The following is a 26879-nucleotide window of genomic DNA, read 5'->3' as shown; positions in this document are numbered from 1 at the left end:
TCTGCAGCAATGGAAAACTAATATGCTGTCTCACATAAAGTTCCTTCTCTATGACATTACCCCAAACCACGGGCCCTGAAAACAGATGTAGCAAGTGTGAGTGTGACACTGTGGGAGTGTGGACCTGTATGTGTTTGCACCCATCGTATGAATAGCCTTTTAAGTTTTCTTGTTCTGTGTCAGGAGCCCACTATGAAGCTGCCTTGGAACAGAAAAGAAAACTAGGAGAGACGATTAGTGAGATGAGCCTACTGGCTCTCATTCACGGTTAGCATCTTCTCCTGTAACCTCTCCATGCCCCCTGGGCACCTGCTTTCTAGGAAATAGCCATTTGGAGTATGCAAGAGCAAAATCTTCCTTTCAACAAGAGAGGCCATTCTTCCCAAAACTAGCAGGATTTTCATCTGGGAAGAGATTCCTCTATTGGCCAGCTTATCTCTTTCCTCCCTTGTGGCAAAACCACAGCCTAGCCGTCAATGGATGCTTCTGCACCATTTCTTCTTTTCACCACAATATAAATTCCCCGCTTTGTTGATTTAGGTGGATGGCAAAATTGTCATAACGGTATTTCATATATGTGGCTTTGTGGGAAAATGAGATACTCTGCATAAGCAAAATTTCCACTAAAGTAAAAATTGCCTCTCTTATCACTATAGTTTTAAAAAGCTTTCATCTCTTAAACTTAAAAACACACACACACATATTATCCAGCCATATTAAATGGGAAATAATGTCCATCATTCACATTTTTATTGATGATTCATGGCCATTATCAAAGCCATCATTTATTCTACAGCCCTGTTTCTGAAGTGATGCCCTTAGGGACCATTGTTCTTGTACTCAACAGCCCCAGACCACTGAATCTTTGATTCTACTCCTGCGTATTTTTTTCTGCTGTTTTCCTAATGAACAAGAAGTTAATTGTAATCTATTGCTGCTGTTAACATATCTGCACCCAACAGTTTCCACCCCCTACATGTACTTCTAATTTCCAAATTGAACCACACTACCTTAAAATCAAGTAATTTATGTTTGTTTGTGCAGATGCTGAAGTTGTAGATAAATATAATAAAGGCTTATGAAAGCTTACATTTTAATGTTTTATAGTTCCCCAACATTAATTGAACAGCTATTATGTCCAAGAATTGTATAGCTCCTATGGAAATCTAGAGATTTTAAAATTAATGGGTAGGAAAAAAAAAAAAAAAAAAAGTACACAAGTATTTAATAAGAATTTTGTATTAAATCTCATTATTCTGTATCTGTTACAAAGATATTACTGATTCACTATTAACCTGCTTAACTATTAATTTAGTTTTTTGTAAAATTGATGAGTATATTTTTATATTTATAATATTTATTAGGTGGTCAAGGCTTTAACTTACTATTATATCCCAAGAGTACCAGAGTTCAGTGCCATACACAATAAATGATCATTAAGTACTAGGTGCAAATACTGACATGTAACCTGTTTGGCTTCTCTACCATTCTAATATTCCTGTGTAACCCATTTTGTATATGAAATCTCTCTTTCATCGTAAAAATCTTGAGTGATTTCTGTTTTCCTGGTCAGACTTTGACTGCTACCCTAATACAGATGGGAAACTTTGAATATTTTATGTATTATCTTAAAAACGTGTTCAGAGCTTCTCTTAAGATAAGATTTTTATGCTAGATTTTATTATGAAATATTATTTTAATTTTTTAAAATATATATTTTTTATTGATTTAAGAGAGAGAGGAAAGGAAAGAGAGAAATAGAAACATCGATGAGAGAGAAGATTGATTGGCTGCCCCCTGCATGCCCGCCACTGGGGATCAGGTCCATAACCTGGGCACGTGCCCTGACTGGGAATTGAACCAGCAACCTCTTGGTGCCTGGACTGATGCTCAATCAGAGAGCTACTCTGGCCGGCTTATTTTAAATGATGTACCAACTAAAAGACTTAGGTTTTGACCTCTGAATTGACCTTGTAGGGAGATGTGCTATGTTTATTCTGTGTCTGTACATACTCCTTGCACACTGCAGCCTCCACATAGGGTTCCTCAAATCTCAGTTTGAACTGAACAATTCCAAAGAACCTCCAGAGTTTAATAATAAGTGTTAGAGCATCACAGTAAGCACACCAACTGAGGAGTGTACCAAAACATGAAATTAGCCCGGCAAAGAGGCGGTAGCTTTCCAGAGGTGTTTCATGACCTAAGAGCAGAGTGATGTTACTGTAGTACTATGCATTGGGTGCTTACAGTGTGCCAGATCTGGACCCACTATGCTACAGCACAGGAAGTAAACAGGGGGGCCGTAAGACATTTGTTCTCTCTTAGGAGTTCGCACAGCTAAGGGCATCTGGCTAGGTTTGATAGGGAGCATATAGACTATGAAATACAGTAGTCCCCTCTTATTCGTGGTTTGGTTTTCAGAGGTTTCAGTTACTTGAGGTCAATCATGGTCCAAAAATATTTAATAGAAAATTCCAGAAATAATTCATAAGTTTTAAAATGTGTGCCGTTTTAGTAGCGCAATGGAATCTCACACTGTCCCACCTCATCCCGCCCGGGACACGAACTACCCTGTGTCCAGTGTATCCACCCTGTACACACCACCAGCCATTAGTAGTAGCCTTCTAGGTTATCAGAGCGACTGTCTCGGTATTGCAATGCTTGTGTTCAAGTAACCCTCATTTTACTTCATAATGCCCAAAAGGTGTGTGTGTGTGTGCGCGCACGCTCGTGCATAAAGAGATTGGTACTATCCCTGATTTCAGGCATCCACAGGGGGTCTTGGAACGTATCCCCTGTGTTTAAGGGAGGACTACTGTATAAGTCAAATGGTATGTGTCAATTCTGAAAGTTACCAGTAAAGTCATTCATATAAAAGGACATTCCAGATATACAGAGGTCATGGTGTTTATTTATTGGTGCATAACTCACAGTGCCTAGAACAATATTTGTACGTAGTAGAAGGATGAACGTAAGTTTGTGAAACTAAATTGACTGGAGGGTTTACTTTCTTCTTCCAGCCTACAGAATCTTGCATACCCCTTTAGATTCAAGTCCTCTCCTGTCACATCCAGATTCTTCCCTATCTAGCCAATTTAAATTTAAAAAATGGTTGAAAGTGCTCAGGACACCTTGAAACACTTAAATAAAACAGGTTCCTTCTATGGGAGGTTCCTTTTGAGGAGGCAAAGAGAGGAAGTATCTCTAGTCTGCCCATATTCCCCCAATAGGTATTGCCCAGAGCCAGCTTTCATCAATAGGATTTATTTATTTGTTTATTGGTTTTGCCATGCAGGTAGAAATACCACCCCCCTCCTTTACAGGGTAAGCAGTTTGGATCTGGCAAATTGAAAAGCAAGGGTTGAAATGAATAGTGGTGATTTCTGAACTTGGACTTTTCTATATTCTCTCTGTCTTTCTTTTAGATTGCACTTAGCATTAAAGGGAAAAAAATTCTTTCACATACTTGACCAGGTATTGGAAGCTGTTAAGTAGTGGTGAGAACTGGGAGGATTGGAGGGAACTTTCCTCCCCCATTTTTTAAAGTTTGGCTGTAGGTCTTTCTGCCCGCAGGCTACAGTCACATTAGTGGTTGGAAATTGGATAAGGACAGCACAATGACAAATCCAGGTTGCTTGCAATAAGTTGCTAATCCCTTTGCTTTAATATCGGAGCAGCATATAATGATGTTTGGACATCACTCCAGTTTACTGACGACCCCACTGGGGCCAGCAATAGAACCTTACAACTGTCTAACAAGGCGTCAGGTGACTCCCGTCGTCACAGCAACGGACACTGGAATCTAATCTTCCCTCCATCCCTTCTAGCACCCAATAACGCCTAGATTATATAAGTGGCCCATCATTGCTTGGTAACTTGAATCAATTAACGTTAATTCGCACAATGCTATGATGTATTGTGATCACTTTCATTTCAGGGAAGGGGGAGAAATTGCTATAAGTCACCTAAAATGAGGTTGTCTGTGGTGCTGAGGTATTAATTGGGTGTCCATATTAAATGCAAAAGGAGCCCCATCGTGAAAGGAAAGTGGATGAGTGACTCTCTTGGCTGCTATTGACCTATCAGAAGAAGACAGTGCCCTTTTCCTTTGCTTTTATCTATTACAGTTTTCCCTATTGCGTGTCAAGTTGATGTATTATAAAAAATTCATTTGGTGACCTTTCACCCCCTTAGCAGATTAAACAATTTCACTTCGATGGCATCATTAACAGGACCCTGCATTTAATGATGATTTCTCTAAAAGGCCACGGAGATTCGATTTTAAGCTAACAGATTTATTGCACTATTATAACATATCGTAAAAAACTGTACCACCTACGGTCAGGTTTTAGGATAGAAACTGCTTAAGAGTTTATGTGGAGCTTAAAGTGGTATTACCTTGGGATATGCTGTAGCAGCAAGTCTCTGACCTCCAGTGAGATGCTGTTTACATTTAATAGGAGATGTTTGCTCACAATAAACTTTAAAGTGTGTCAGGGGCAGGCCTTTCAGCGGGTGTTCAGGCAGCTGTTTCCTGTCCTTCCATCTCGAGACATCAAGGTACTTACGTCAGGATCTTTGATAGAGACTTTCAGTTTCTTCAGCCCATGCTGCTAGCCAGAATCCGGTCCCGCATCAGAAAGCAGTTAAGAACTAAGTTAGGGGAGAAATAGGATCTGGTAACAATGTTAGAATTTTACAATAACCTCAGACCTATAGAAAGATAGAATGAATAGCGTGGATTTTTAAAATATGTTTTAAATTATTCCCTTTAAAAAAGTTAAAAGGGACCCTTACCCACTCAGGTTCAGCAAACTGATAAATGATGATTGGGCTATTGTATGTTGAACTCCCAGTGAGCAATTGTAGCAGAGGTCAGAGCCTTAGCTGGTAAATGATCAAAGGGGCTTCTTGGGACTACTCAGCCCCATTTCTCAGGATTCTCAGGGGAGACGGGAGTTGCTTCCTTCAGAAACTTCATAGTTTGTGATCCATTGTATTTCCTCTTTTTAGGACTAATTGTGACCTTTACCTGACATGCACCTTCCATGTTAAATAAATACTTTATCCTTTTCTCCTCACAAAATAACAATAAATAAATAAAAGCTTGAGAATAAAGTATTTGATTCAAGCATTTATTTGATGTCAGGATAACCTCCTTTTTAAAAATAAATCAAATCTTTTTTTGTTAGAACTGAGCCAAGTTGTATTGAAGACAAGTAACCACAGGATGCTCTATATTAGGGTGATATATGTGATATATGATGTCTGTCTATATATTTCCATTTAATTGTTAAAAACCTGTTACATGCCTATGATGTATAATGAATAATAGACTTAATGGGGCAGTAGATATATAATCTATAATGTTCTTTTAATAAAACTATTTCAGTCATCAAAATTATGTTTTGAGGTATCATGAGTTATATCATGAGTTATATAACCACTTTATTTTATTTATTCCACTTTATTGCTAAGTGACATCAGTAATTCATGTGCTTGAAAGGGGTGAGAAACAATGTAGCTCATTGGTTGACTGCTCTAGACCTTGGTCAAGCTCTTACTGCTTTAAGACCTTTTGCAGGTTACTTTAGCCATTTTGGGCCTCGGTTTCTTCATGTGTAAACAAGAGTACCTACCTCATAATGTCTTTTTAAAGGTGCAGTGAGTTTAGACAAGGAAAGCTTAGAATAGTACCTGGTACATAGGTAGTACTCGGCATATATTAAGGATGAGTATTATTCCCCCTAAGGGCTTCATTCAATTAAAATCAATCAATTAATTCCACAGTTATTAAACCTATTTAGTGGAAGCACGCTGTGGAGAGTATAAATATGGAAGGGTTGTTGTGAGGACCGAAGGAGCTATTCCATGTCAAACCACACTGAGTTGGGGCTTTGCTCTCAGGCATCTCCACCCAGATTTCGGTGATGTCACCTTGGTACCAGAGTCAGATGTGGCGAAATCACTCATGCATGGAAACTGGAGGACCCTGTGAATCAGGGTCTTTGGGGAAAGAGCTGGTTCAATAGCATACTACTGAACACATTCTTACCGTCTAAGTGTTAGAGTCTGGTAAATTCCCTCACTGAGGCTTTTTTGGGGCTGTCATTAATAAACTGTGATAAAAATCTAAGTTCATAATTTGTGCTTCTGCCTTCTCCCCTCACACCCAGTCCATCCTTTACATGTTAAATAAAGTTATAATCATTCTTCAGTTAGAAGGTACTGTTCACTGCAAAGTGTATTGTTAAGTTTCTGGATGCAAAGGCAAATGTTTTCACCGGTGATAGTGTATTACGGCAAATAGCTACGAAGGTGATATGTGTGGTCTTATGGATGTGTCTCATTTTGTTTTACATGTGCCAGAAATACAAGCAGTTTTGAAACTGGGAACTTGATATATATTCGGCCCTATGCTCTTTCAGTCCTAGTCCAGCCTTCAGACGGAGAAGTGGGGAGGGAACTTCCAGTACAGCCACAACTCGTTTTCCTGGATAAGCAGGTAACTTGTTCGCGGGTAACACTCTTTAAGGCTGGGAAGCATGTGCGCAGTGTAGATTCCATCGTCATGATACACACTTGCAGAGTGCCCCCGGGAGACATGTGCTGCCTGCTGTCCTCCGCTTTGTATGGATGTCCAGAATTTGAATCAGGGTAAATATAATTCAGATGCTTTTCTTCCCCAAGCAAACTGTTGAAGTAGGACTCTCATATCTTCTCAGAAATCTTGCCTTCCCAAAGAGTTTTCTCTATATCTGAAGAAGTAATTTTATATGCTTATGAAGGAATTGGTGCCATCACATCGAATTATAGTTTTATGTGTTTTTATTTTTATTAAAATTTTTTAAAATTTTATCTGTATTGTTGAAAGTATTACAAATGTCCCTCCCTTCTCCCATTGACCCCCTCCGCCAGGCTCTGGCCCCCTCATCTCCACTGAATCTACGTCAATGTGTTAGGCATATATGCATATAAGTTCTTTGGTTTATCCCCCCCCCCCTCCCCCCCGCTGCACATCCCCTTCCTCTGAGGTTTGTCAGTCTGTTCCTTACTTGCATGTCTCTGGATTTATTTTGTTTGTCAGTTTATTTTGTTCATTAGGTGTCACATATAAGTGAGATCAGGTGATACTTGTCTTTCTCAGGCTGGCTTATTTCACTTAACATAACACTCTTCAGCTCCCTTCATGTCGTCTCAAAGGATAAGAGATCTTCTCTTCTTACAGCTGCATAGTATTCCATTGTATATATGTACCACAGCTTTTTTATCCACGCATCTACTGATGGTCACTTGGGCTGTTTCTAGATCTTAGCTATTGTAAATAACTCTGCTAGGAACACAGGGGTGCATATATATTTTCTGATTGGTGTTTCAGGTTTTTTGGGGTATATTCCTAGAAGTGGGATCACTGGGTCAAATGGCAGTTCCATTTTTAATTTTTTGAGGAAATTCCAGTGTTTTTCATAGTGACTGCACCAGTCTGCATTCCCACCAGCAGTGTACTAGAGTCCCCTTTTCTCCACACCCTCGCCAGCATTTTTTGCTTGATGATTTATTGATGGCTGCCATTCCACCAGGTGTGAGGTGATACCTCATTATTATTTTAATTTGTACCTTTCTGATGATTAGTGAGTTTGAGCATTTTTTCATGTTTCTTGGCTATTTGTATGTCCTGTTTGGAGAAATGTCTGTTCAGGTCCTCTGCCCATTTTTTAATTAGATTGTTTCTTTTCCTTTTGTTGAGTTGTATGAGTAATTTATATATTTTAAAAATGAACCCCTTACCATTGGCAATTTTGCTCTCCTATACAGTGTGTTCTCTTTTTGTTTTGGTGCCTGTTTCTTTTGCTGTGAAGAAGGTTTTTAGCTTGATGTAACCCCGTGTGTTTATTTTTCCCTTTGTTTCTCTTGCCCTAGGCGATGTACGGTACATACAACATATCTGCTACGTGCTTTCTCTTATATGTGCTTAAGTAAATCATTAATAAGAGGGTTCAGTGCTTAATTTTAATTCAGTGGCCATGCCCTCTGATTCCATTTTATCTTTTCTGCATTCACTAAAGTCATGGAGAAAAACAAAGTGAAATAAGAATTAAATATTCTTTCCACTCTTTATTTTTATTTATTTATTTTTTAAAATCCTCACCTGAGGATATTTTTCCATTTATCTTCAGATAGAGTGGGAGGAAGAGAGAGAAAGAAACATCAACATAAGAGAGACACATCAACTGGTTGCCGACTGCACGACCCTGACCAGGGCCGGGGACTGAAGAGCAACTAAGGTATGTGCCCTTGACCGGAATCAAACCCTCAACTCTTTGGTCCATGGGCCGACACTCTAACCACTGAACCAAACCAGCCAGGGCTCCACTCTCTATTTTTAAAATGATCTCCTGACTTGTGTGCAGAAGGACAAAAGCCATGGGACTGAGGTTCATACTTGTATGGCTGTCATTTTTGATCTAGTCTGGCACTCGCCCAAGTCTGCCCTGCTGTCTACCCTTGACCCTGCCTTCCTTATTTACCACCAGCACATAATGCCACTCGCCTCCTCTACAAACTTGGTTTTCCCTTTTCTTCTTCACTTCCCTGCCCCAACTTTTTCTGCAATAATTTTCCATCTCTTCTCTCCATATGCTAATGGTGACATATTCTTAACACGAGAAAGAAAATACGTATTTATCATTTTCCTTCCTTTGCTTATTTGTACTGAATGTATGCATTATGAAAGATTCAATTCTGAATTCTATTCCCTTTTTAGATAGAATTCACAAAATTCTCTTCCGAATCTCACTTTTCCTTTTTTATTTTTTTATTTTTAGAATCGAAGAGTAGAATCCTTGGGGCTGCCATCAGAGCCTTGGGCCATTTCTGTTTCCCTGGAAGGGACATCAGATTCAGTGCTGAAAGGTAAGTACCTGTGACATTCAGAGACCCATGGTTATGGCATCTACACAGGAAATGTTTGCAACCACTAGAAATTCATAGCAAGGCCAGTAATACTCAGTATCTTCGGTAATTTAAAAGACATCCTTTGTCCCTAGCCGGCAATGCTAGTATGTGTGAAAAGAAAGTTTTTGCTAGTAGTAGGTGCTTAAGGAACTACCTCCTCCTCTCCCTTTCTTTGCATGACGAAGGAGTATTTTGTCATACCTATATCCCAATATGGTGTAAGGAGAAGAGCATGTCCCCTGAGACAAATGATTCTTTGGTATAGTATCATAGACTGACCCAGGGAGGAAGTCACCTGCACAAGGTGGTTTCTATGGAGAAACATTGACTGTCAATGATAGGAAGAATAAATGTGATGATAAATACTAAGCACCTGGCCCAGAGCAGACCCTCAAGTTCATTCTTCCCTCTCCACCTTTCTTGGTTTTATGTTACCTTCCTGCGCAGTGCCAGTACCATTGCTTAGCTTCATTTATTTCCCTGTGCATGTGAAAATCAAAAATCTATCATTTTATCTTTTGCTTCTATGAGTTTGAATATTTTAGATACCTCCTATAGATGAAATAATACGATATTTGTCCCTCTGAAACTGTCTTATTTCCCTGGCATAATGTCCTCAAGGTTCATCTAACTCGTCAGCTATTTTAGAGTTTCTTGTTTTTAAAGGCTGAATAATATTCCATTGTCTGTGTATGTCACACTTTCTTTATCTATTCATCTGCCTATTGGCATTTACAATGTTTCCATATCTTGGTGAGTATGAATAGCACTGCAGTGAACATGGGGTACAGCTATCTCTTTGAGACCCTGATTTCAATTACTTTGCATAAGTACCCAGAAGTGGGTTTGCTGGATCATATTTCTAGGATCATATTTCTATTTTTAATTTTGTGAGGAACCTCCAGAGTGTTTTCCATAGCAGCTGTACCATTTTACATTCTCCCTAACAGTGTACAAGAGCTCTAGTTTTTCCACACCCTCACCAATACTTGTTGTCTTTTGGTATTTTGATAATAACCATGTTAATAGGTATAAGGTGATATCTCTTATGACTTTGATTTGCATTTTCCTGATAATGAGTGATGTTGTGTATCTTTGCATATATCTGTTAGCCATTCGTAAATCATCTTTGGAGGAATGTCTATTCAAGTCTTAATCTTTGTTTTTGTTAATCCTCACCCAAGGATATTTTTTCATTGATTTTTAAAATGAGTGGAAGGGAGGGGACAGAGAGAGAGAAAGAGAGAGAGAGAGAGAGAGAGAGAGAGAGAGAGAGAGAGAAACATAGATGTGAGAGAGACACATTGACTGGTTGCCTCCTGACACATCTTGTGCCGGGGCTTTAACCTGCAACCCAGGTATGTACCCTTGACTGGTAATTGAATCTGTGACCCTTTGATCCATGGACCAATGCTGTAACCACTGAGCGACACCAGCCAGGGAAAATCTTAATCTGTTTTTAATTAGGTACTTGTTTGCTTGTTTCTTTGCTACTAATTTGTAGGAGTTCCTTATATATTTTGGAAATTAACCCTTATCAGAAATATGGCTTGCAAATATTTTCTCCCATTCTGTAGTTTTCCTTTTCACTCTGTTTATTGTTTTCTTTGCTATGAAAAAAAAAATTTAGTTTGATTTTACCTCACTTGTCTAATTTTGTTTAAGATGTCTAGTATACCAAAAGATGATCTACAGATTCAATGTAATCTTTATCAAAATCCCAAAAACATTTTGTATAGAAATACTTTTAAAATCATAAAATTTATATGGAACCACAAAAACATCCCAACTAGCCAAAAAAAAAAAGTTATAAAGAAAAACCGAAATGAAGGCATCACATGTCTGATTTTCAAAATATATTATAAAACTATAGTAAATAAAACAGTACTTGCATAACCAATGGAATATAGCAGAGATCCCAGAAATAAGTCTATGTACATATAGTCAACTGCTATTCAACAAGTGAGCCAAGAATACACATGGGGAGAGGATGGTCTCTCTTCAACAGAAGGTGTTGGGGAAACAGGATATCTACATGCAAAATAATAAAGTTGGATCTTGTTTTACACCATACAGAAAAAAATCAATTCAAAGGGATTAAAGTCTTAAATATAAGACCCGAAACTATAAAACTCCTAGAAGAAAACATAAAAGAAAATCTTCTCAACATTAGTGTTGGCAATGATTTCATAAATATGACATCAAAAGCATAGGCAACAAAAGCAAAATTAGAGAATGTATTGATAACTTAAAAAAAATAGTTTATTAGATTTCTTATGCACTCCATGAACCAGTTAAGACATTTCTGTTGGTTTTGGATTGTCTAATATTTTTTTCCAAGCTTGTAAATGACTCACCTACCAGTTCAAACATTAGCCTATCATCAAAATTGCTGGATTCCCAGGAAAGGCCATGAATTTACAGTTATTTCTTGCTCTACCCAGGCTATGAGTCTAAGCTTATTCACATGGCTCCTGTCAAATATATGAAATGAGCCCTGAGCAGTGGTTAGTGTCAGCCCACAGACAAATGAGTCGTGGATTCTGATTGAGGGCATGTACCTTGGTTGCAGTTGGTCCCCGGCCCCGATTGGTGTCGTACAGGTGGAAACCAGTCGATGTGTCTCTCTCACATCAATGTTTCTCTTTCTATCTTCCTCCTTCTCTCCCTCCTACTCTATCTGAAGATAGATGCAAAAAAAATGTCCTTGGGTGAGGATAAAAAAATACATAAATAACATAAAATTTATAGGAATATGTCCATTATAGAAATACTAAATCTTGCCTCTCCTGTTAATTGCATTTATTTTAGCATAAATTATTTCTATTGTCTGAAATATAACAACTGCTTCTCCTAAGAATATTTTTTTTTTATTCTGTGTTACCTGTCTCAAAAAGGAAAGATAAAATTATTATGATAAAGTGTCTAAGAAAATGAATTTTCATTCAACATAATTTTTAATAAAGCCCTGGATTAAAAAGAAAATCAGTTTAATATTTAGCTTACAGTTTTTGTTTTTGTGCTAAGCTATACCTCCTCAATTCCAGAATACAGAACTTACCACAGATCTAGCCTCTTTTTAAAATTTTCTTGAGGAGGTAATCAAGATTTCATGATTAAATATTTAGTTAAAACTCTTATTTAAAGCTTGTTTTGTTTCATTCTATTGTGTTCTTATTGGAGCTGTAAATTTGACTGCTATCTCTTTTCAAGTTGCCTCTCAACTATTTTGACCTATACATTTTCTACTCTACCTACTTACTTATTCAGAAATCAAAGTTTTTCAGCCTGTGGACAAAAATAATGTTCTCCCAAACTTCCATAGTCTTATTACTCTCCTCATCACCTGTCCACTTTCTCTTTGCATAATCCAATTTTTTAATTAATTTATTTTTTATTAATTAATTTTTGTTACAGATGTTTCTCCCCCCCCCCCCCTCTGATACCCCCCTGCACCTGCCTCCCTGCCCTGTCCCCAGCTTCGTTGTCCATGTTCACTGTTCATGCATACATGCATATAAGTTCTGTGGCTTATCTCCCCCACCATCCCCTCTTCTGGGGATTGTCAGTCTGTACCCCACTTCCGCGTCTCTGGGACTACCCCATTCCTCAGACTGTTATGTTCATTGTGTTCCACAAATAAGTGAGATCATATGAAACTTGTCTTTCTCTGTTTGGCTTGTTTCACTTAGGATGATACTTACCAGGTCCCTCCATGTCGTCTCAAGGGATAAGAGATCTTTCTTTCTTACAGCTGCATAGTACTCCATTGTGTATATGTACCACTGCTTTTTTATCCATTCATCTACTGATGGACACGGGCTGTTTCCAGATCTTAGCTATTGTAAATAGTGCTGCTACAAACATGGGGGTACATATATTCTTTCTGATTGGTGTTTAGGCTTCTTAGGGTATATTCCTAGAAGTGGGGTCACTGGGTCAAATGGAAGTTCAATTTTTAAATTTTTGAGGTGACACTATATTGTTTTCCATAGTGGATGCACCAGTCTGCATTCCCACCAGCAGTGTACTAGAGTCCCCTTTTCTCCACACCTTTGCCAACACTTGTTGTTTGATGATTTGTTGATGGCGGCCATTCTGACAGGTGTGAGGTGATACCTCATTGTTGTTTTAATTTGCATCTCTCTGATGAGCATAATCCAATTTTGAATGCTCTGATACTGCTTCTTATTTTATGAGAATCACTGCATAGACTTTCCATATTTTCTACACTTCCACTCATACAATCAGTATTTTACTCACTTTGGTGAAAGTTATAGCCATATTGCTGACTCATATTTGGCTCTTATTGGTGATTTTTTTACCTAAGCAATTAAATCTGAAACTCCTTGGGAATAAAATCTCAAGGAAAGAGGATAGCCCAAAATATTTCCTGTACACATTTGCAGAAACAGGCCACATTATTAAGAAAGTAAGGTAATTAAACAAAGCTATCCAAGGTTGGCTAATGTGAAAATTAAACATTCAAAATTGCATTATGAGGTAATTTTAAACTGTCTATATTGATGAGCTCATTCTGTCCATTGTTCAATGCTACTTAGCTGTTGCTGGCATTTTGATCTTCAATATATGAGATATAATAGTAATTCTGATCTTAATATAGCAGCATCAAAAATATCAATTTTCAGGTTTTTTTCATGTTCTAGTAATACATACGTATATCAGTCACCCTCACCTGACTACTGAAACACACCTACTCCTACCCTCTACTCCATATATTTCCCATATTCTATGATTTATCTCCAAACAATACACACACTCCATACCTTACCCTCACTCTATATCCATCTTTGTCTTTTCATTCTTCTGAATAACAGAATATCATAAACGGGAGGGCTTATAAATGAAGACATGCATTTCTCACAGTTCTGGAGCCTGAGGAACACAATATGAAGCCTCCAGCAAATTCCATTCCTGGGAAGGGCCCACTTTCTTGTTCATAGACAGCCATCTTCTCACTATGTCTTCATGTGGCCAAAGGGATCTCTTTTAAAAGGGTACTTAACTGCAATCGTGAGGGTTTTGCCCTGATGACTTAATCACTTCCCAAAGGCCCCCACTGCAAATTCCATCACATTGGAGATTAGGTTCCACCACTGGAATTTTGCAGGGATATAAACATTCAGTCCATACCAATACCCATACCTGTACTCTATAACTCTTCATATCCGGCACCTCATTCATACTCTATGCCTTACCGGTATTCTTTTCTTTTCTTTTTTTTAAAATTAGTTTTATTAATTTGTTTTTGTCATAGATGTTTCCCTTTTTCCCCCATTGACGGGCTCCTCCCCATTCCTCCCGCCCCTTCCCTAGCTTTGTTGTCTATGTCCATTGGCCATGCATACTTGCCGATAAGTTCTGTAGTTTATCTCTTCTCTCCCAAAACCCCCTTTTCTGGGGTTTGTCAGTCTGTACTTTACCTCTATGTCTCTGGGTCAATTTTGTTCATCAGTTTGTTTAGTTCATTATATTCCACAAATAAGTGAGATCCTGTGATAGTTGTCTTTCTCCACTTGGCTTGTTTTGCTTAGCATAATACTCTTCAGGTCCCTCTATGCCATCTCAAGGGATAAGAGATCTTTCCTTCTTACAGCTGCATAGTACTCCATTGTGTATATGTATCACTGCTTTTTTATCCATTCGTCTACTGATGAACATTTGGGCTGATTCCAGATTTTAGCTATTGTAAATAGTGCTTCTATAAACTGGGGGGGTACATGTATTTTTTTTTTATTGTTGTTTCAGGCTTCTTAGGGTATATTCCTAAAAGTGGGATCACTGGATCAAATGGCACTTCAATTTTTAATTTTTTGAGGTAACACCATAGTGTTTTCCATAGTGGCTGCACCAGTCCGCATTCCCACCAGCAGTGTACTAGAGTTCCCTTTTCTCCACACCCTCGCCAACACGTTGTTTGGTGATTTGTTGATGGTGGCCATTCTAACAGTTGTGAAGTGATACCTCATAGTTGTTTTAATTTGCATTTCTCTGATGATTAGTGACATTGAGCATTTTTTTCATATGTCTCTTGGCCATTTGTATGTTTTTTTTTGGAGAGCTGTCTATTTAGTTCCTCTGCCCATTTTTTAATTAGGTTCTTTGTCTTCTTTTGTTGAGTTGTATGAGTACTCTATGTATTTTGAAATTAACCCCTTATCTGATACATCATTGGCAATTATGGTCTCCCATATAGTGGGTTTCCTTTCCATTTTGATGATTGTTTCTTTTGCTGTGCAGAAGCTTTTTAATTTGATATAGTGCCATGTGCTCATTTTTTCCTTTGTTTTTCTTGCCGTAGGTGTAGTATCATGAAAATTGTGCTCTGTATGATGTCTGAGATCTTGTTGCCTACATTTTCTTCTAGAATTTTTATGGATTCACGAGTTATATTTAAGTCTTTTATCCATTTTTACTTTATTCTTATGTATGGAGTAAGTTGGTGGTTTAACTTTTTTTGCAAGTAACTGTCCAATTTTCCCAACACCATTTATTGAAGAGACTGTCTTTACTCCACTGTATGCTCTTGCCACCTTTGTCAAATATCAATTGAGCATATTGTATTGTGTCAATTTCTGGGTTCTCTGTTCTGTTCCATTGATCCATCTGTCTGTTCTTGTGCCAGTATCAGGCTGTTTTGATTACAGTGGCTTTGTAGTATAACCTGATCTCTGGCAATGTGATCCCTCCTACTTTGTTCTTTTTTTTCAAGATTGTTGTGGCTATTCAGGGTTTTGTTTTGTGTTTTTTTTTTGGTTCCATATAAACTTTTGGAGTGCTTGTTCTAGTTCTGTAAAATATGTTGGTATTTTGATGGGGATTGCATTGAATTTATAGATTGCTTTGGGTAGTATGGACATTTTAATCATGTTAATTTTTTCAATCCATGAACAAGGTATGTGCTTTCACTTTTTTATATCTTTCTCTATTTCTTTTTTCAATGACCTGTAGTTTTCTGTGAATAGGTCCTTTATTTCTTTGGTTAAGTTTATTCCTAGGTATCTTAATTTTTTTTCTGCAATGGTAAATGCGATTGTTTTTTTAGTTTCTCTTTCTGTGACTTCCTTATTGGTGTATAAGAATACTGTCAATTTCTTGACATTAATTTTGTATCCTGCAACTTTGCCAAATTCATTTATTAACTCTAATAGATTTCTGATGGAGTCTTTAGGGTTTTCTATGTACAATATTATGTCATCTGCAAATAAAAAAAGTTTCACTTCCTCCTTTCCAATTTGGATCCCTTTTATTTTTCCTTTGTTTCTAATTGCTGTGGCTAAGACTTCCAGTACTATGTTAAATAAGAGTGGCAAAAGTGGGTATCCTTGTCTTGTTCCTGTTCTTAAGCAGAAAGCTTTTAGTTTTTGCCCATTGAGTATGATGTTGGCTGTAGGTTTTACATATATGGCTTTTATTATGTTGAGATATGATCCCTCTATTACCACATTGGTGAACATTTTCATCAGAAATGGAAGCTGGATTTTGTTGAATGCTTTTTCAGCATCTATTGATATGATCATATGGTTTTTATCTTTCATTTTGTTAATGTGATGTATCACATTTATTAATTTGCGAATATTGTATCATCCTTGCATCACTGGGATGAATTCCACTAGGTCATGATGAATAATTTTTTTTGATGTATTGCTGGATTCGATTTGCTAATATTTTGTTAAGGATTTTGGCATCTGTGTTCATCAGGGATATTGGTCTGTAGTTTTTTTTTCTTTGTAGTGTCTTTATCTGGTTTTGGAATTAGGATTATGCTGGCCTCATAAAATGAGTTTGGAAGTGTTTCGTCTTCTTGAATTTTTTGGAATAGTTTGAGGAGAATGGGTATTAGCTCTTCTTTGAATGTTCAATAAAACTCTCTCATGAAGCCATCCAGGCCTCGGTTTTTGTTTGCTGGGAGTTTATTTATTTATTTATTTTTTGGTATGTGCCCCTAGCAGAAACCGAACCCGGGATTCTCTGGTTTGCACTACAGGCCTATAGTGCTCCAACTGCTGAGCCAAACTGGCCAGGTCAGTTTGCTGGGAGTTTCTTTATTACATCTTCAATTTCCTTTGTTGTTATTGTCCTGTTCAAGTTTTCTATCTCTTCCTGGTTCAGTTTTGGGAGGCTATGTGTTTCTAGAAATCTGTCCATTTCTCCTAGATTGTCCAACTTGTTGGCGTATAGTTGTTCATAGTATATTCTAACAATTCGTTGTATTTCTGTGTTGTCAGCTATTACTTCTCCTCTTTAGTTTCTGATTTTGTTTATTTGGTTTCTCTCTCTTTTATTTCTGTGTGAGTTTGGCTAAAGGTCTATCGATCTTGTTTATGTTTTCAAAGAGCCAGCTTTTTGTTTCCTTGATCTTTTGAATTGCTTTTTTGATCTCCATGTTATTTATTTCTGCTCTGACCTGTACTATTTCCTTCCTTCTACTAGCTCTGGGTTTTTCTTTTTGTTTACTTTTTAGTTCTTTAAGTTGTAGGGTTAGAAATCAGTAAGGATTTTTTCTTGTTTCTTGAGGTAGGCCTGTAGTGCTATGAGCTTCCCTCACAGGACTGCTTTCACTGTGTCCCATAGATTTTGTGCTCATTTTCATTGGTTTCCAGGAAGTTTTTAATTTCTTCCTTGATCTCGTTAGTATCCCATTTGTTGCTTAATAACATGCTATTTAGCCTCCACATTTTTGAATGTTTTTGTGTGTTTTTATTGTAATTAAGTTCTAGTTTCATGCCACTGTGATCTGAGAAGGTGCTTGATATAATTTCAATCTTCTTGAATTTGTAGAGACTTGCTTTGTCTCCTAACATGTGGTCTCTCTTTGAGAATGTCCAATGTGCACTTAAGAACAATGTATATTCTGTAGCTTTGGGGTGAAATACTCTGTAAATATCAGTGAAGTCCAACTGATCTAGTTCGTCTTGTAAGGACTCTATGTCCTTGTTAATATTTTTTCTAGAAGATCTAGCCAATGATGTCAGTGGTGTGTTAAAGTCACCCACTATAATTGTATTGCTATTGGTCTCAACCTTGAAGTCCTCCAGAAGTTTTTTAATATATTTTGGTGCTCTTGTATTTGGTGCGTATATGTTTAGCAGTGTTATATCTTCTTGTTGAATTGATCCTTTTAATATTATGTAGTGACCTTCTCTGTCTCTTATTATGGCCCTCGTTTTGAAGTCCATCTTGTCGGATATGAGTATTGCTACACCAGCTTTTTTTCCATTTCCATTTGCTTGGAAAATTTATTTTCATTCCTTCACTTTTATCCTGTGTGAGTTTTTTGTTGTGAGGTGGGTCTTTTGTAGACAGCATATATATGGGTTATATTTTCTTATCCAATCAGCTACCTTATGTCTTTTGATTGGAGCATTTAAGCCATTTACATTTAAGGTAATTATTGATAGATAGTTATTAGTTGCCATTTTAATTTTATGCCTATGTTTCTCTCTCTCTCTCTCTCTCTCTCTCTCTCTCTCTCTTTCCAACAGTCCCTTCAGTATTTCTTGCAGTGCTGGTTTAGTGATGGTAAATTCCTTTAGCTTTTTTAAATTTTTTAATCCATGAAGCTTTTAATTTCTTCTTCAATTTTGAATGATAGCCTTGCTGGATAGAGTAGTCTTGGATTCAGACCCTTGCCTTGCATTACTTTGTACATTTCATGCCACTCCCTTCTGGCCGGCAGTGTTTCTACTGAGAAATCAGCTAACAGTCTAATGGGAGCTCTTTTGTAGGTAACTTTCTGTCTCTCTCTCTTGCTTCCTTTGAGATTCTTTCTTTGTCTTTAATGTTTGCCATTTTTATTATGATGTGTCTTGCTGTGGGTCTTCTGGGTTTCATCTTTCTGAGGACTCTCAGTGTTTCCTGGACTTGTGTGAGTTTTTCCTTCACCAGTTTAGGAAAGTTTTCTGTCATTATTTCTTCAAACAGGTTCTCTATTCCTTTCTCTGATTCTTCTTCCGGTATTCCTATAATGTGAATGTTGTTATGTTTTGTATTGCCCCACAGCTCCCTTAAACTCTCCTCCTGCTTTTTAAACTTTTTTCCATTTGCTACTCTATTTGGGTATTTTTCTCTACTTTGTCTTTTAAGTCACTGATTTGGTCTTCAGCTTCTTCGAATCAACTATTGAACCCTTCTAAGGTATTTTTCGTAACAGCTATGTCATTCTTTATTACCTCTTGATTTTTATGCATATCTTCCACCTATTTTTTAAGCTGAAGTAGTTCCCAGTGAGTTCTTTATAATTCTTATTAAGTTGCTCATAGTTCTCACCAGATTGTTTGAGCACCCTTAAAATCATTGCTTTGAATTCTTTATGTGACAAGTTGCTTTCTTCCATTTCTTATAGTTCCTTTTCTAGTGATTCCTCTTTTTCTTCCCTTTGGGTGTTGTTTCTTTGTCTCCCCATTTTAGCCGTCTGGTAGTTCTAGACCCATGAGGGATGTTTTGATGTATAGGCAGCTCACTGTATATCAAATAAGGCTACTGTGCCTCCCAGACTGTTCTGTTGCGTGTGGCCTCTTACCTGCTGTGGATCTTGGAGGATTGACTACTGGGGCTGGTATTGGCGTGTCCTTGTAGGTGCTACTGCTGGATTACTTGGGCCCTTTTGAAACTGTGTTCCCTGCTGGTCACTGGTGCCACCTGTAGCTGTATTTTTTAGGCCCTGCTGGAGCCGCACTTCCTGCTCACACCTTGGGCAGCTGGGTCACACAGGCCCCTCTTGAGCCCCAGGTCCCAGCTGTACCCATGAAGAGCTGTGTTGTACAGGCCCTACTGGAGCCCTGGTTCCCCACCAATCTTGTGGGCAGCTGGGTTGTACCAAGGGACCTGTGAGGAGTCCGACTACACTGGCTCCTCTTGAGCCCTGGCTCTGTACTGCTCTTGTGGGCCGCTGGTTCTCACAGGTCCCTCTGGATCCCTGGCTTCCCACTGCTCTTGTGGGCTGCTGGGTCACACAGGCCCCTGTGGATTCAGGGCTTCCCACTGCTCCTGTGGGCAGCTTCGTTGCACAGGCCCCAATTGAGCCCCAGATCCCACTGCTGGTGGCTGGGGAGTGCTGCTGCCCAGTGAGGTTCAGCCCCTGCTCAGCCTTTGCTGTAGTTTTTGGGAATGGTTCTCTGCTGCTAGTCTATGCTTCTGTTGCCTGGGGATAAATGTCTGCTCTCCAGCGTCTGTTGCTGAGGGTATATCTCAACTCTGATTGGGCTGCTACCGTGGAGGATGGTGCTGGGCTCCCAGCCATTTGCGGTTTCCATAATAGGCACCTTGACAGCTCCACTACTGTGCACTGGTCTGTGTTGAAACAGGGTGTCCACTGGTCCAATTTTGCCAAGTGCACTGGTGGGCTCAGGTTGCTGGGCCCTAGCAGTTCCCACTGCCTCCTCCCAGGGAAGATCCAGGATCTTCCAAAATGGTGGGACCTCCCTGCAGTGCAAGGAGATGTGCCCTGAAGTGCTGCTCACCACAGTAGCCAGCTGATCCCATCCACAGCACAGGAACCTTCTGCTTCGCATTTCTGCACTGCACGAGTTTGGTCGTCCACCTTCACGTCCACTAACTCTCTCTCACACACTAGCTCACTCTCTCACGCACTCACTCTCCCTCTGGTCCTGCCCACCTCCATCTTTTCTACTTTCTGTATTCTTTTCTTTAAAAAATATTGTAACAATCCACAGAACATGAAACTATTCTAACCATTTTTGCATGTACAGTTCAGTTACCGATAGTTGTTGTTTTTTTTCTTTATTGATTTTAGAGAGAGAGAAAGTGAGAAGGAGAGAGAAATAGAAACATTGAATACAGAGAACATCAATTGGCTGCTTCCTGTGTGTCCCCCACTGGGGATCCAGCCCACAACTTGAGCATGTGCCCTGACCAGGAATCGAACCTGAGATCTCTTGGTGCATGGGTCGATGCTCAGCAACTTAGCCACACCAGCCAGACAAGTTACCCATGGTTTTTAAGTTACGCATGCTTCATAATTTACTAATATTTCATACCCACTCATACTCTATGCCTTAGTCACACTCCATACCTCATAGTCCTTTATATATTACCCATAAAGGGTAGCCCACTCATACTCCCTGCCTTACTCATATTCCATACCTCACTTTTTTACAGTACCTTACTCAGACCCCATACTTTACTAGTTATACTTACCAACCCCCAAATCCTTCTTTATTTTTCTTATAGTTATCTCAAGGATCTGATCACTAACTAGCTTAGAATTATATTGTGAGCACGCAAAATGAACAAGATATGAAACTGTTTGCTGTTTTATTCATTTAACACCAACTCACACTAAGCAAGATGACTCACTTGGATCAGTATTGTCACCAGTATCCTCCTTGGGAGATCTAATGGGAAAGCATGAAAACCAAGCTGAGGTTGTCTTCTATGAATACATTGTGTGTGTGTGTGTGTGTGTGTGTGTGTGTGTGTGTGTGTGATGTAGGGAAGAAATCTTGGGTAGTTTTCTGTTTATAAAGTTCCCACATCGCCAAAACATCCTATTTCATATGATTGAAAGTATATTTTAAAACAATCATGAAATATTTCTCCTTAACTTCAGAAAGAAGGAAACCAAATGCATTTGGGGTGGATTACATAACTTATTTTCAATATTTCCTGGAGAAAAGAAAAAATAAATAAATACAACAAAACCATACCTATATATCTGGTATACATATTTTATTCTGCAATTTGACTTTATGTTGTTGTTGTTTTTTTGTCTCAGTAAAAAAGAGATTATTAACAAAAGAGCGGATTTATATACACAAAGACTATTATTTAAGAATCTTTCAGATTCTTTGATAATTATAGATCTTAGTTGTACAAAAAGTATGTTGTTAATACTTTTTGGAAATAAAGCCTCAACATTAATAATGTAATAGTTTGCTAGTGTGTATAGCTGGCGGTGAGAGAGATAGCATGGCAGAGAATTTGGGCTGAAAAGGTATTTTAGAAATCATATGCCCTGCGGAAACATACTCAGGTAGCTTTCCCTGGTGAGTTATGTAATCAATTTCTGTTTTGCACGTGCCCAACACCCCATCTCGTCCAAGTTCCCTCAGTCACTACACTGTCTATACCAGCTTGATCGGGGAGCCCGTCAATGGCATTTGTACATTTTACAATTACCATTCCAGAGATATGATGAACCCTGGAGTCATGTACTGTACTTGGCAGCAACCGCCTCAGCTTTTGCGCGCATATGCTTCAAATCTGAGAATATCATAGATATATATGGGAATCTTTGTAGAGATCTCTGAGGCAAGCTGGTATTTAACACAAAAGCAAACCCATTTGGAGCTAAAGCACTTTCCATTAGGCAGTTTGGCGGCTGTTCTACGAGGCAGGCTCACTGTGCTCCATGGACACATTTCGATTAAATGCTGCTTTGTATTCCTCCAAAGATGGGAACAATAAGGACGTTTGTCAAAGGAAAAACTGCAGCAAATGATTTCATGTTGAACATCTGTACTCTGCAGTTCATTGTTTGCAAGAGTTTATTGACCATAATTTTGATGCATATAGGTTTTAAAGAGTATAAACTGCATTTATCTTGGGTGCCTATCATTTATTTTAGTCTTGGCTTATTTATTTCCTTTTCTTTCTTTTTTTTTTTTTCTGGGCATTTTATTTATTTTGGGACTCTGAAGAGATGAAGGAAAAGATGTTTTCAAAAATGAAGTTTAATTAGCGCTACGAAATTGATGAGGAATGACAATGTTTTCACAAAAGGGATTGAGCAATTGAATTGAAAGATGTGAATACTAAGCATGTTATATCTTTGGGATACCTTTCAGCCTTAAAGATTTCCAACCAATTTATAAACTTTAAGGCCAGTCCCCTAACTCATTGTCCATCATACCAATCATTGTGACTTTTCCAGAGTGAAATGTAGCAGCTGTTCCTTAGCAAAGTAATTTGAGGGTAGTGGAGTCAGAAGACTATTTAATGGCATTGCGAATGTGAGGCTGCTTGGAGTTGTTTTCTTTTCAATTTATAAATGGATGACTTATTTTCAGATGTAAGCTTTCTTCTTTTTTTCTTTTCTTTTTTTTTTGCATTTTATTCAGAGACATAGTGGCCCAGAAAATTCAAGTTGCTAAATCTTTATCAAGCATAATTTGATACATCGCTGGCATCTTGATCAATGGGCCTACCTCTGCCCCCACATAAACTTGAAACCTTGAATAGAAAGAAGGCAGAGATGAAAAACTGTCCACCTAGAAAGACAGATTTAATAATAAAATAGTGGAGATATAGTAGTGGTTACAATGTTAACTTTGAAATTAGGCAGATTTGGGCTATAACCCCAGCACCAAGTCATTTAACATTTTATAGGTCTGTTCTTGAATCTCTAATAATATAGATAATAACATCGTTTACACAATTTTTATGTAGTTTATATATATCACATATTTATAATGTATATAAAGCACAGTATCTGGTTAAGTTTTCAATATATGTTAGCTGTTATTATTGTTCTGTGTTGGATTATTGGGTTCGAAGACTTATCAAATAAAACCCCGATGGATTTAGTAACCTCTTTAATGAAAAAAAAAAATTTGTTTCTTTCATTGTCCAATTTCCTTCATTGTCCATTGTCCAATAGAGCAGACTTGAAGAAATTGCTCTTGAGTGGATAACTAATATTTACTTTGTGTTTTTGTGTTCGTTTGTAGGGTGTACTCAAGCAGAAACGCAAGACGGTTATGTGAGCTTCTCCGACTTGGCAGTTTTAATCTCTGGGTCAAATTGGCACTTTATTTTCACTGTCACTTCCCCTGCAGGTAATTTCAACACCGTGTGTTTTTATTATCTGATTCTTTTATTAAAAAAATGGCCCTTTCTTCTTTATAATGGGAATAGCTCCTATCATGAATAAAGGAGTTATCTAAGTTTAGAGAAAAACATTGCTTGATTATGTTAATAAGGTATGAGAAGCAAAAGCATGGGTACAAATTAAACCCCAGGAGAATCCTGGTAAGCAAGAATCCAAGTGTACATTTTCCTCTACTTGTTAAAATTTACCTTGAGTTTTCTACTTTATAAAATAATTTTTATGACATTTGATAGCATTTGGTTAGATATGAATTAGAAATGTTTAATAATTTGAAAAGAGAATCCTGGGATATAAAATATTATTAATTCTTATTTCCCATTCCTGCCTCCCACCCCATAAATGGCAACTATACACATTGAAAGTCCTGACACTTTAGAAGTATGGATATAAAGTTGGTGTAAATTGCTTATATGATCCAGTTTGTCTTGAAAAAACATTACAAAGAAATTTCCATTCTGAACTATTTTTGATAATTTTTGATTTGTTAGAGGGTAATGCTATTCGACAAGTTTATAGTAGGTACCATGTTAATTAAACTTCAGATGGGCCCGTGTAAAGTACCACTCTCTCATTTCCACGAAGGGTAGAGCTGAAAACCCAATTCCTGACATCCTCTTTTTAAAAGATTTAACTGATAGAAGCACAGAACTATCCACTTGGAAAATAAAAAATAGAAATATTGCATGCATCGTTGTGATTTCCCAGAAAAACAAACAAAAACTCCACCTAACATCACATTTGAAGTGAAAAAGTAGACATTTACAATCTATGATTAACTTTGGTCAGGGAAGTTATTCTGCTACTTACGATATGCAACTGTGGAAAACAGTTCATATTCAGGTGTGACAATGCAGTTTTAGAAAATGCATGAGAACAATCTTCACTGCATTTAAACCTCTTAGACATTGAAACAGCAAAGGAAGTCAAATGTTTTGATGTGAGGTATCAGAGGCCCAACAACAAATGTTTAATTAAAGCCAGATATTAGTCTTCCCTCATGAAACTTAAAATCAAACTGTCATAGTATCCTTTCCAATACGTTAAAAATGTGGCTTTCATAAAAATGTATAAAGAGCACTTGTCAACAAGTTATTGAACTCATAATGAGGGAACCAGGAGGAAGGCAAAGCTGTTAAATAACATGTGAGGGATGGAGATCAGCCAGGAAAGAGCTGCTGACATAAGTTTGTTAAATTGGATACAGGGCAATAAAACTATAACCTTTGAAGTTAGATGTCTACAGATATCCTTGGCATCTTTACTGGACAAAAATCATGTGCAGCTTACCAATCTTGTATTAATTAAGCCTGATTCTTAATTAATTAAATAGTAAGTAAGAAGGAAAATATTTTCCAGAGAATTTGATAAACCTTGGATGGGACTATTTGAAAATGATCTAGTGTGATCCTGATAAGATCTGAAATTATTTTTCCCCTTAATTCCAAGTTTTGGACCATTTTCTTCACCAAGGGAATGTCTTCTGTGGTTAGGTAATATTATTACTAATTGTGTTGGGCAGATATTCTTTTAATATCTAAAAAGAGTCTGAGTTTAAGCACGAGTTCATGGAGAAACATGTTCGGTGTCCTTGACCATGGTTTTCCTAAGGATATATTTTGAAAGATATTTTGTCCTAGAGACTTTTGCCCTTTAATTTCCTTCATGGTTAACTAAGGCTGAATACTTTTTAAGGGTTATTTTAAGGAATAAGTTATAAAACCTAATGTAGAATGTGTTGTAGAACGTTTCTCCGTAACGCTTTGATTTTGAGTTGAGCTTGGTGTTGGCATTGACTAGTCCCCTACTTTATCTTATATTCCACCTATAACTCCTAAAGTAGACTACTGAGTAATTATAGTTTTTCTTTAACCATTTTCCTTAAATTATTATTTATAATTATCAAAACCAAGTTTGTGAGGAGGGAATATGTCAGAATTAGATTACAAAAGTTTAAATGAGAGAAGAATAGATGGAGGATAAAAAGAACGCGATGCCCAGCCAGTGTGGCTCAAGGGTTGAGCGTCGACCCATGCACCAAGAGGTCACTGGTTCGATTCCTGATTGGGGCACATGCCCAGGTCATGGGCCCTATCCCCAGTGGGGGACATGCAGGAGGTGGCCAATGTTTTAAAAATATTTTTTCTTTATTGATTTTAAAGAGAGAGGAGGGAAGAGAGAGAGAGAGAGTGAGAGAGAGAAACATCAATGAGACAGAACATTGATTGGCTGCCTTCTGCATGTCCCCCACTGGGGAATTTGGCCTACAACTTGAGCATATGTCCTGACTGGAAATCAAACTGGTGACCTCCTGGTGCATGGATCGATGCTCAACCAGTGAACCACTCTAGCTGGGCAGGAGGTGGCCAATTGATGTTCTCCCTCATCAATGTTTCTCTCTCTAAAATCAATGAAGAAAAATATTTTTTTTTTTAAAAAAGAAAGCATTAAAAGACCTGCATCTCTTTGACCCCTTATTGTCATCATCTTTTGTTTTGTTAAAATTTTATTCCCATCTCCTCTTCTCCTCTCCATTGGCAACCACCAGCTGGTTCTCTATATCTACAGATATGTCTCTGATTTATTTATTTTTATTCATTTTTTCGTGTGTGTTTAGATCCCACATATAACTGAAATCATATGATATTTGTATTTCCCTGTCTGACTTATTTCACTTTGCATAATACACTCTTGGTCCATCCATGTTGTCACAAATAGCAAGGTTTCACTCTTTTTTATTGCTGAGTAATATTCCATTATACATCTCACAATTTCTTTATCCATTCAATTATTGATAGTCACCTAGGTTGCTACCATATCTTGGCTATTGTCAATAATGTTGCAATGAACATGGGGTGAATATATCTTTTTGAATTAGTATTTTTATTGTCTTCAGATAAATACCCAGGAGTGGAATTGTTGAATCATATGGTACTGCAACTTTTTAAAATTATTATTAATTAATTTTTGTTACAGATGTTTCTCCTTTCCCCCCCACTGATACCCCCCCTGCACCTGCCTCCTTGCCCTGTCCCCAGTTTTGTTGTCCATGTCC

At 37.8% G+C, this 26879-nt stretch overlaps 1 protein-coding gene across 1 annotated transcript in view; it reads left to right on the top strand.

Annotated features, from left to right (window-relative positions):
• The window catches only part of PKHD1 (PKHD1 ciliary IPT domain containing fibrocystin/polyductin), a 471475-nt gene that overhangs the window by 418211 nt on the left and 26385 nt on the right, over positions 1-26879 (top strand). Inside the window, exons 61-63 of the mRNA XM_036248838.1 lie at positions 6370-6505; positions 8826-8913; positions 23667-23774. Coding sequence (XP_036104731.1) covers positions 6370-6505; positions 8826-8913; positions 23667-23774 — 332 coding nt within the window. The remainder of the gene's footprint in view (positions 1-6369; positions 6506-8825; positions 8914-23666; positions 23775-26879) is intronic.

Source organism: Molossus molossus, unplaced genomic scaffold (genome assembly GCF_014108415.1).
Source record: "Molossus molossus isolate mMolMol1 unplaced genomic scaffold, mMolMol1.p scaffold_m16_p_8, whole genome shotgun sequence".
Taxonomy (NCBI): domain Eukaryota; kingdom Metazoa; phylum Chordata; class Mammalia; order Chiroptera; family Molossidae; genus Molossus; species Molossus molossus.
Note: the sequence above shows the minus strand (reverse complement) of the source record. Positions and strands in the feature narration are given on the sequence as shown.